The 12109-nt window shown below is 46.4% G+C and overlaps 1 protein-coding gene across 2 annotated transcripts in view; it reads right to left on the bottom strand.

Moving 5' to 3' along the window:
- Positions 1-12109, bottom strand: part of spata20 (spermatogenesis associated 20) — a 478863-nt gene that overhangs the window by 430813 nt on the left and 35941 nt on the right. For both annotated transcript variants that reach the window (XM_070857501.1, XM_070857500.1), the window contains exons 5-6: positions 11689-11832; positions 7808-8009 (exon numbers count right to left, since the gene is read on the bottom strand). In XM_070857501.1, coding sequence (XP_070713602.1) covers positions 7808-8009; positions 11689-11832 — 346 coding nt within the window. The remainder of the gene's footprint in view (positions 1-7807; positions 8010-11688; positions 11833-12109) is intronic.

Below are 12109 nucleotides of genomic sequence, written 5' to 3'. Positions count from 1 at the left end.
TAGACCTTCCTCCTCCCTGTATTTAAATCAAAGTTCACTGCACTGTCCCCTACTTTAACTCATTCATTTCAAGGCCCTCAAGATTGTGGAACACTTCCCTTCCTTCAGTCCTCTCACAATCTTCAAGTATTTAAAACCTAAGATTTCTGTCGCCCACCTGCTTGATTTATGTCAGTGCCAGCTCAGTGGGCAGCACTCTCGCCTCTGAGTCAGAAAGTTGTGGGTTCAAGTCCCACGCCAGAGATTTGAGCACATAAATCTAGGCGGACACTCCAGTGCAGTACTGGGGGGGTGCTGCACTGTCCGGTGGTCGTGAAAGGCGCTATATAAATGCAAGTCTTTCTTTACACCAGTTTCAGGAATAGTATCACGTGTTGCCATGCGATTCTCCTTCCTTCGTAAAGCAGACTGAATGCGCACTCTTATCATGCAGACAATTTGAGTAAATTCAGTAAAATGGGTAAACAAACAGTGTACAGTATAAAACAGTGAGTCATGTACTTGTCTCCTCAGTACATAAAATGATAAAAACGCTACTCACTTTCTTTCAATACATAAATATAGGGGTACGGTATCATAGTGGTTATGTTATTCTACTAGTAATCCAGAGGTCTGGACTAATGACCCGGAGACATAAGTTTAAATTTAAATAATTAAATAAATCTGGAATAAAAATTGGTGATGGTGACCGTGAAACTACCGAATTGACCTAAGGCCCATCTGGTTCACTAATGTCCTTTAGCTTGCTGTGCGCAAATTGGCTGCCGCATTTCCCACATTACAACAGTGAGTACACTCCAAAAGTACTTCATTGGCTGTGAAGCGCCTTGAGACATTTGATGAAAGGAGCTATATAAATGCAAGTCTTTCTTTTTATTTTTTAATCTCATCTACTCTGTTATTTGTTCCAACCTTAATGGTGTCCTTGGTCTGGATGTCCAAATTAAAGTATCCCCACTGTATACTTTTGAGCAAAGGTAAAGCTGTTATGTTCAGAAAAACTCCACAAGACTTTGTGCTGTAAGCTCAAACTGTTGTGACTTTGGTCTCTTTAATGTAACTCCAGAGTGAGGAAGCAGCATGGTGAACTGCCTTTTATACCTGCTTGCCCAGGGTGTGCAGGTGATCCTTGGGTCTCCCACAGGTGCGTCCCCTGGTGGCAAGTCTTACACACTAGTAAAGTTTACATACATAACAAAAGCAGTGACAGGTGTGTCCTCTGATATCAACGTTTTAATACAGGAACAGAATTACACCCAAATGGATAAATCAGATACTTCTTGAAAGTCAGCTCTGTGTTTAGATATATCATGAAGGCTTTGTTGCATTCAGGAGATTTAACAGAACACTCTGACGCCCACCTGAAAATTTCTGCAAGTAATTTCCCAAGGAAAGTGACAGATTCAGTGTAGAACAACAACAACTTGAACTTATATAGCAGCAAAACATTGTAAAACATCTTCACAGATGGTGCTTCACAGGAGTATTATAAAACACTGAGCCACAGAAGAAGATATTAGGGCAGATGACCAAAAGCTTGGTTAAATAGGTAGGTTATAAGGAACATCTTAAGAGGAAGGAGAGGTAGAGAGGTTTAGGGAGGGAATTCCAGAGCTTAAGGTTTGGCAGTTGAAGGCATGGCCACCAATTCAATCCCTCACCAGTGTATGAGAAGGCGGGGGCTCATTGATCACCGACTAGTTGTTCAATCCAGTGGTTCAGGAGGTGTCCACTATCTGAAGAGCAGGGAATTCTCCCAGTGTTTTGTCCAACATTCCACCCTCAGCCAACACCATAAAATGAGCAACTGTCCAACTGTCTTACTGATGTGTGTGAGATCGTATTGTGTGCAAATGCTTGTTGTATTTGCCTATTTAACAACAGGCGCCCCACTTCAAAGTAACTCAGTGTATGTGAAACACTTTGAGAAGTGTGCTAAGGTGCAAGTCTTTTTTTTTTTAAATTGATCATTGTGCTGAATTAGTTCATCTTAACCGAGACTGCACTGCCTCAAGGCTGGAGAAGGCCGGGGAGCAGGGGAAAAGGAAATCTGCTGACTGACATCCAGTGACCCCCGGTTGGAAAATGTACATATGGATGCCTGGCAAGGACGCAATGTGCTCCAACACAAGACCAAGACTATCACCACCGCACCCCACCACCCCCCCCGCGCCCCCTCGCCCCCTCCCGCCTCCTCAACGTCTAGGCTCACACAAAGAACGGTGTCCCACAGGGCAGTCGATGCCACTGGTACTGTACCCGACATCAGTCAACACCTTCAGGGGAGGGGAGGAAAACATTGGGGGTAGGGAAGATGCTGCACCCACTATTAGCCAAGTCCCCTCACACCACTGGGATAACTCTAGCCAGGCATTCCCCGATCGTGCTCAATGGTTGAATGAATACATGAACACAAAGTGGCATTAAAGTCGATTTTATAAACCATTTATTTACAATGGGTAAAACTCTCTGCATTCTTGAAGCTTCAAGAGAGCCTTACCATTTGTAACCTTTTAAAAATAAAAGGCTCAGCTCACCTTGTTCACAATGCGATGAGAAAGCTTAAGCAAATATAGCTGTGCAGTACAGGGCTACTCAAAACCAGTTTTCTCCTGAGTTCACTTGACACGGTTGCGTGTTTCTAGACCATGTTTTATGTCCAAAAGCATCGAGTTTTACTCACTGTAAAGTGATTTTAAATAAAAGTAACGCAATCAGATAAAGCACAAGGAAAAGAGCAATTACTCGCAGCCCTGAACTGTTGCTGGGCGGAAAGCATGCAAATTGAAGTGGCAAAGAGAATTGTACATAAAGCAGGAGCCAGGGGCAGACAGGATCAGTTCTGAAGTGCATAAGGCAAGGAACATTCACAATTACCCTTGGATTCTAAACATGATGTAACTTTACTTTCTATCTTCATGCAAGTCATGGGTTGCAGAGTACAAATAATCAGCAATGACAACGTGTGTGTGTGTGTGTGTGTGTGTGTGTGTGTGTGTGTGTGTGTGGAGGGCTGGATTTTCCGGTCCTTCGCGCTCCAGGTTTCGTCCCGAAGCGGCGTGAAAGGCGGCGGTGAGGTCTCCAGCACCCCGCCGCGATCCTCCGGTCGGGTTTTGCGGTGACGCAGTGCAGCACCGTCGGGGAGAGCTGCGCTGGATGTGCAATGCCCCTGGTTGCTACACCAGCGCGAGTTTTGAGTCTTGCCCGACCTGTCCGCCCGGAAGTGCGCCCACACTGACCGCCTGGGAAATCAGGCAGCTCAACAGTCCTGTCGGCGGAGAGGAAGGTAACGGACTCCAAAAGTAAGTGCGAGTGTTTTTGCTTTAATTTTTTGCGCGATTTGTGTTACAGTGTCGTGGGCAACATTTTAGGGAATGTTTTGTGTTTTTTTTTAAGGTTTCCCCCCCCCCCCACCCCCTTAGGCGTCTCTCGGAGCGCTCCCTGGTTGACTGTTTAGCTTGGGAGTTTCCCTTCCTTGCGTCAAGAGGGGTGTACAACACCTCCCTTAGCGCTGCGCCCCCTGACGCAGAGCTCAGATGCCCAAACTTATGTAATAAAGCGCAAACTATTCCCGGGCGCTAACTTTCCCACCCCGCCGCCATTATCGCTTCAAAAACAGAAGCGCCGAAAATCCAGCCCATAGTCCCTTTAACATAATAAAACATCCAACAACAACTTGCATTTATATAGCGCGTGTGACATCATAAAACATCCCAAGGCTTTTCACAGGAACGTTATCAAACAAAATTTGACACCGAGTCACATAAGGAGGTATTAGGACAAGTGACCAAAAGCTTGATCAAAGAGGTAGCTTTTAAGGAGTGTCTTATGGGAGGAGAGAGAGGTGGTGAGGCGGAGGTTTAGGGAGGGAATTCCAGAGCTTAGGGGTGAGGCAGCTGAGGGCACGGCCACTAATGGTGGAGCGATTAAAACTTGGGATGTGCAAGAGGCCAGAATTAGAGGAGCACAAAGATCTCAGAGGATTGTAGGGCTGAAGGAGGTTAGAGAAATAGAGAGGGGTGAGGCCATGGAGGGATTTGAACACAAGGATGAGAATTTTAAAATTGAGGCGTTGTCAGACCGGGAGCCAATGTAGGTCAGCGAGCACAGGAGTGATGGGCCAACGGGACTTTGAGAGAGTTAGGACATGGACAGCAAGGCACTTCACATCACATAGAAGATAGTAGGTGAAGTGGTTACAGAAGAATTGGGAGAGTTGACCAAAAGCGCAGACGAAAAGGTAGGTATTGAGGAGGCTTTTAAAGGCACTGTGAGAAGTAGCATAGTACAAGGAAAGAGTTCTAGAGGGTGGGATTAGATGGCTGAAATCTCTTCCATAGAAGAAACACTGGAAGGCAGAAACACAACAGACACGAGTGGCTAAACCGTAGAGTGCAGGCTGGGATGTAGGGCTGGAGAAGATGGCCGACGTAGAGAGGGAAAGGCCATGGGTGGGGGTTTACACAAGAACGTCAGAAATAAGAGCAGGAGTAGGCCATCTGGCCCCTCGGGCCTGCTCCACCATTCAAGAAGATCATGGCTGATCTAATCTTGGCCTCAACTCCACTTCTCTGCCTTCTCCCCATAACCCTTGGCTCCCTTATCGTTCAAAAATCTATCTATCTCCACCGTAAAATAATTCAATGACCCAGCCTCCATAGCTCTCTAGGGTAGAGAATTCCAAAGATTCACAACCCTCTGAGAGAAGAAATTCCTCCTCATCTCTGTTTTAAATGGGCGACCCCTTATTCTGAAACTATGCCCCCAGTTCTAGATTCCCCCACGAGAGGAAACAGCCTCTCTGCATCTACCCTGTCAAGCCTCAGTTTATAAGATGAAGTCAAGGATTCTGAATCTGGTGTGTTGGGAGATGGGTAGCCAGAGAAGGTCAGGGAGGGTATAGGGGCGATGGGAAAACAGCACTTAAGGCAGGAGAGAGCAAGCGGATGGCCAAAATGTGCGACTGTCAAAACTTTATGGCAATGGTGTCCCAAAGGCTTCTATTCTCTACTACAAACCGTCGCCTTAAAACCTCCTCCTCTGTCTCTTCTACAATCAACTCCAACAAGTGTGAGCAGCCCATGAATTTCTTCACCATCAAGATCATGATCATCCATTCTGCTACCACCCCACTTTCCTTTGTGCTCCTGTCCTCCTCCCACTCTAGCCTGAAGCCCCGCCTCTCTAGTTTCTCCTCCATATCTCCCCTGTCATTTCCAAGCTCATCTAATCAATGGGTTCTATCTGTTATTCCTTTGGCTCCATTTCACTAAACTCCACAACACCCAACTTCCTTTCCTGGCGTTGTTAATGGTTCTTCTCCCTTTGAAAAGTGCTGTCAACACCCCTCTCGGTGTCAGCTGTGTCTCAGTGGGTAGCACTCTCGTATCTGAATCAGAGTTGTGGGTTCAAGTCCCACTCCAGGGACTTGAGCACACAAAAAATCTAGGCTGACACTCCAGTGCAGTGCTGAGAAAGCACTGCACTGTCAGAGGTGCCGTCCATCAGATGAGACGTTAAACCAAGTCTGCTCTCTCAAGTGGACGTAAAAGATCTCATGGCACTATTTCAAAGAAGAGCAGGGGAGTTATCCCCAGTGTCCTGGCCAATAGTTATCCCTCAATCAACATATCAAAAAAAAAGATTATCTGGTCATTATCACATTGCTGTTTGTGGGAGCTCATTGTGCACAAATTGGCTGCCGCGTTTCCCACATTACACTCAAAGTACTTCATTGACTGTAAAGCGCTTTGAGACGTCCGGTGGTCGTGAAAGGCGCTATATAAATCCAAGTCTTTCTTCCTTTCACTCCTTAAACAATCCCACCCTCTGACCCATCTGTCCTTGGTAACTGTCGACTCCCTTTCCTCTCCCAGGTCCTTGAATGTGCTGTCAGCTCCCAGCTCCATGTCCATCTCTTCCACAATACTATTTGAATCGCTCCACTTGGGCTGATGGCCCTGCCACAGCCCTGAACCAGCATTATCTTGTGACTGTGACCCTGGTGCATTATCTCCCCTCATCCTCCTCAACCTTTCTGTAGCCTTCAACACAGTTAATCATACCATCCTGCTCTAATGTCTCTCCCTGTTGTCCAACTCAGTGGGACTGCCTCTGCCTGGCTCCACTCTTACCTATCAATCGCAGACAGAGCATCTTGTCCTACACTATAACCTTCAGAGTCCCCAAAGGATTTGTCCTTGGCCCCCTCATTTTCCTCATGTTGCCCCCTTGCAACATAATCTGCAGGTCACATGATACCCAGCTCGAGGTCTCCACCACCGCCTCTGTGATGTCCATCTAATTGTCCAAAATTAGCTGAGCCACAACTAAAATGAAAGCAAAACTTGCATTTATATAGCGCCTTTCAAAACCTCAAGATGTCCAAATTTGCTTTACAGCCAATGAAGTGCTTTTGAAATGTAGTCACAGTTGTAATGTAGGATCATTGGGAAGACCAAAGCCAATCACCTTTGCTCCCCTCACCCCACCCCACCACAAATTCTACTCTCCACTCATACCATATCCCTTCCCGACCACAGTCTCAGGCTGAACCAGACTGTTTGCAAACTCGCCATCGATTTGTCCTGAATTGAACTTTCAACCCTATGTTCTCTCCACCACAAAGACAACCTACCTCCACCCCCATAACATCAACTAGCCCTACCTCAGCCCCTCAACTGTTAAAATCGTCATAATTCTTTTTTTATAATGTTTTCAGCATCTCCAGACTTGATTACTCCATTTCTCTCCTTACTGGACACCCATTTCCACCTTCTATAAATTTCAGTTGATCCAAAGCTCTGCTACCCCATCCCTATTCCACATCAAGTCCTGCTCGCCCACCGCCCTAGTCATCACTGACTTAACATGGCTCCTGGCTCCCCGACATTGCTGTCCATGTGTTTAAATCCCTCCATAGCCTCGTCTCATCTCCATCTCTGTAACCTGTTCCCTGCATTATAAACCCCCACCCAGCACTCTGCTCCTCTGACTCCGACCTCCTCTGCATCCTCCACCATCTCTACTGGTGATGGTGCTTTCAGCCACTTAGGTCCCAATTTCGAATTCCTTCCCTAAGCCCCTCTATTTCACCACTTCTCTTTCCTCCTTAAAGACCTTCCCTAAAACACACAAAATGGACAGGTAGGAAAAGACCAGATGGTCCATTAAGTCTGCGCCACACCATGATGGCTGGAACATCATACCTAAACACTTCTTTCCTCTTTTCACTAACTGTACAGCACATTCAGTGTTCAGCAAAGAGGGAACTGAGCACAAGAACCCTGCATTTTACATCATGGCGATTACACTCTCCAGTGCAAATGAGATCACTGCCTGAAAGCCTCTACTAGTTACACTCAATAACACCTGTATTTGAAGATTCTTATCCATTTGTTCAAATCCCTCCATGACCTTGCCCCTCCCTATCTCTGTAATCATCTCCAGCCCTACAACCCTCCGAGAACTGTGTGTTCCACCAATTCTGGCCACCTGTCCATCACATCATCATCCCCTTCCTTCACTCCACCACTGACGGCCGTGCCTTCAGCCATATAAGCCCTGAGCTCTGGAATTCCCTCCCTAAACCTCGCCACTTCTTTCTCCTCCTTTAGGACCCTCCTTAAAACATACCTCTTTGACCGAGCTTTTGCTCACATGTCCTAATAGCTCCTTCTTTGGCTTGTTGTCAATTACAATCCTGGGACATTGTACTATGTTAGCGGCGCTATATAAATGCAAGTTGTGGTTGTTGTGACTCTCCAAAGACGATGGGTGTATTTTTAAACATGCCGATATTCCTCACCCGGTGACGGGAATTTCGGCGACTCGCGGAATCCTCCGTAGTCATCCTCGTAGGAATGAGCGAGCTGTTGGAAGCATTTCTCCATCACCTGGGGGCACAGCAGTGGCACTGCCTCTTTGTCAGCGCTTACCGCTAACCCCCTCTGCAGCGCTGTTAGGATCTTGTTGCTGCGTTCGGTTATCCCACTCCGGTTTCTCTTCCACTAAAGCAAATGTTTTAAAATATGAACAATTCTGAAAAACTGAATCATTTAAAGCTCTCTGATGGTATGGCAAGTGCCTCCACCAGGGGTTAATCGGAACTTATACCCTGAAACGCAAGATTTAAACACTGGCTAAAACTGGGCCAGTGGATGTGGTGTATTTGGACTTTCAAAAGGCTTTTGACAAGGTCCCACACAAGAGATTAGTGTGCAAAATTAAAGCACATGGTATTGGGGGTAATGTATTGACGTAGATAGAAAAATGGTTGGCAGACAGGAAGCAGAGAGTCGGAATAACTGGGTCCTTTTCAGAATGGCAGGCAGTGACTAGAGGGGTGCCACAAGGTTCAGTGCTGGGGGCCCAGCTATTTACAATATACATCAATGATTTAGATGAAGGAATTGAATGTAATATCTCCAAGTTTGCAGATGACACTAAGCTGGGTGGCGGTGTGAGCTGTGAGGAGGATGCGAAGAGGTTGCAGGGTGACTTGGACAGGTTGGGTGAGTGGGCAAATGCATGGCAGATACAGTATAATGTGGATAAATGTGAGGTTATCCACTTTGGGGGCAAAAACAGGAAGGTAGAATATTATCTGAATGGTGACAGATTAGGAAAAGGAGAGGTGCAACGAGACCTGGGTGTCATGGTACATCAGTCATTGAAGGTTGGCATGCAGGTACAGCAGGCGGTGAAGGCGGCAAATAGCATGTTGGCCTTCATAGCTAGAGGATTTGAGTAGAGGAGCAGGGAGGTCTTACTGCAATTGTACAGGGCCTTGGTGAGGCCACACCTAGAATATTGTGTTCAGTTTTGGTCTCCTAATCTGAGGAAGGATGTTCTTGCTATTGAGGGAGTACAGCGAAGGTTCACCAGACTGATTCCTGGGATGGCAGGACTGACATATGAGGAGAGACTGGATCAACTAAACTTGTATCCACTAGAGTTTAGAAGAATGAGAGGGGATCTCATAGAAACATATAAAGTTCTGACGGGATTGGACAGGTTGGAGGCAGGAAGAATGTTCCCGTTGCTGGGGAGTTCCAGAACCAGGGGTCACAGTCTAAGAATAAGGGGTAAGCCATTTAGAACCGAGATGAGGAGAAACTTCTTCACTCAGAGAGTGGTTAACCTGTGGAATTCTCAACCGCAGAAAGTTCTGGAGGCCAGTTTGTTAGATATATTCAAAAGGGAGTTAGATATGGCCCTTACGGCCAAAGGGATCAAGGAGTATGGAGAGAAAGCAGGAAAGGGGTATTGAGATTGAATGATCAGCCATGATCTTATTGAATGACGGTGCAGGCTCGAAGGGCCGAATGGCCTGCTCCTGCACTTAATTTCTATGTTTCTATGGGCCCTGCTGATGGGATTGCTAATGGTCAGTGTCCCACCAATACGTGGAGTTTAAGCAGCCCTAGTTAGATCAGAATTAAACTGAACTCTCTCTTGACAATAAAGGACATGTTATAAGAACATAAGAAATAGGAACAGGAGTAGGCCATACGGCCCCTCGAGCCTACTCCGCCATTCAATAAGATCATGGCTGATCTGATCATGGACTCAGCTCCACTTCCCTGCCCGCTCCCCATAACCCCTTATCGTTTAAGAAACTGTCTATTTCTGTCTTAAATTTATTCAATGTCCCAGCTTCCACAGCTCTCTGAGGCAGCGAACTCCACAGATTTACAACCCTCCGAGAGAAGAAATGTCTCCTCATCTCTGTTTTAAATGGGTGGCCCCTTATTCTAAGATCATGCCCTCGAGTTCTCGTCTCCCCCGTCAGTGGAAACATCCTCTCTGCATCCAACTTGTCGAGCCCCCTCATAATCTTATACGTTTTGATAAGATCACCTCTCATTCTTCTGAATTCCAATGAGTAGAGGCCCAACCTACTCAACCTTTCCTCATAAGTCAACCCCTTCATCCCCAGAATCAACCTAGTGAACCTTCTCTGAACTGCCTCCAAAATATATCCTCTCGTAAATATGGAAACCAAAACTGCACGCAGTATTCCAGGTGTGGCCTCACCATTACCTTATATAGCTGTAGCAAGACTTCCCTGCTTTTATACTCCATCCCTTTTGCAATAAAGGCCAAGGTTCCATTGGCCTTCCTGATCACTTGCTGTACCTGCATACTATCCTTTTGTGTTTCATGCACAAGTACCCCCAGATCCCGCTGTACTGCAGCACTTTGCAATCTTTCTCCATTTAAATAATAACTTGCTCTTTGATTTTTTTTCTGCCAAAGTGCATGATCTCACACTTTCCAACATTATACTCCATCTGCCAAATTTTTGCCCACTCACTTAACCTGTCTATGTCCTTTTGCAGATTTTTTGGTCCTCCTCACACATTGCTTTTCCTCCCATCTTTGTATCGTCAGCAAACTTGGCTACGTTACACTCAGTCCCTTCTTCCAAGTCGTTAATATAGATTGTAAATAGTTGGGGTCCCAGCACTGATCCCTGCGGCACCCCATTAGTTACTGGTTTCCAACCAGAGAACAAACCATTTATCCCGACTCTCTGTTTTCTGTTCGTTAGCCGATCCTCCATCCATGCTAATAAATTACCCCCAACCCCGTGAACTTTTATCTTGTGCAGGTTTTCTCATAAGTTATGCCTTCTCCTTGCTCAACCTGCTCCCCTTAACAGACCTCAGTTGCTTCAAACCAATTGCTTCATCAGGCCTGGGCCTTCTACAGACCATGTCTAATCTTCCAATCGTCTCTACCCCATCTACTGAGGAAAAGTGATGCAAAGTTTTCCTAACCCCCTAAAACTAAAAGGAAGCAAATCTCCAGTATACCCATCTAATATTATGGGATCGAAATTCGTTATGGCCGTTTTTGAGGTGGTGTCACCGCCAGAGTGCTGATTTTAGCGCCAGGCGTTAGGTGCAGCCTCAAACTGCAAAATTCAGTTTTAATGCCCAAAGACGAGAGACCAGCGTTAAAAGGTGGCGTTGCACACTCATCCTCGGACGGGAGCTCAGGAGAGCGACTGAATTTTGCAGCCGCCATGCAAGCTGAAAAGAAGGATGAAAGAAAAAAAAAACTCAAATTTCTCCAACCCACACACAAACTTCCCCACTGTTACAACTAATGAAAAAATGAAGAAATAAAGAAAGAAAAAAAAAGGTACCTTGCTCTCTGGGCGATTCCGCCCGAGTTCCACTGTTTACTCACCACTTTTTCCAGGCTGTAAGAACGCCTGCCGGGAAGGACGACGTTCAAACTAAATATCGCGACAGAGGCGCCAAAGATGCGTTGCACGCTGGGTGACGTCACTACGCTGGTGGCGTTAGCTGGTGCAGCGTTTGCTCTTAGCGCCTCTGCCAAAGAGCCGACTGAATTTCTGCGCAGGCGCGGACAGTGCTTACCGTCGAAGGTAGCCCTTTGCCGCCTACCGCTGGCGGTAACGGGCTGCATTATAAAGTGAATTTCGGCCCCTTTATATACTTGCCAGGACATAGGAACAAGAGTAGGCCATTCAGCCCTTTGAGCTTGCTCCGCCAGTCAATTAGATCATGGCTGATCTGTACTTCAACTCCATCTACCCGCTTTGGTTCCATATCCATTAATACCCTTACCCAACTAAAATAAACATGTATAAGGATCCAAAAATTCAGGGACCACCCTGTTCTACACACCGCTTAACAGCAATGGACACTATACCTGCTCAGCCAGGTTCTTCAGCACTGTCTTAAACCCCGGTCGGTGGAAACCATCTTCAGGCGCAAAGTAAGTCCCTCCGACAAAAGGCTTGAGGTCAGGGGTCAGCCACACGCTCATTGGCCAGCCACCTCCTCCACTTGTCGCCTGCAACCGAAAGAAAGGAAACTATCGTTACAGCTCCTGGGGCAGGCATGCTGACGGAAACCAAAGCAGCAGATTTCTGTTCGCTCAAACTCCACACTTGCTCATTAAAAGCTGTCAAAACTGCGCTGTGAAAAAACTTTAAAGAAAAAAATGCAAAGACTTGCATTTATTCAGCACCTTTCACGACCTCAGGACATCCCATTGTGCTTTACAGCCAATTAAGTACTTTTGAAGTGTAATCACTGCTGTAATGTAGGAGCCAATTCTGCACACAGCA

The sequence above is a fragment of the Pristiophorus japonicus genome, chromosome 16 (assembly GCF_044704955.1).
Source record: "Pristiophorus japonicus isolate sPriJap1 chromosome 16, sPriJap1.hap1, whole genome shotgun sequence".
Taxonomy (NCBI): domain Eukaryota; kingdom Metazoa; phylum Chordata; class Chondrichthyes; family Pristiophoridae; genus Pristiophorus; species Pristiophorus japonicus.
Note: the sequence above shows the minus strand (reverse complement) of the source record. Positions and strands in the feature narration are given on the sequence as shown.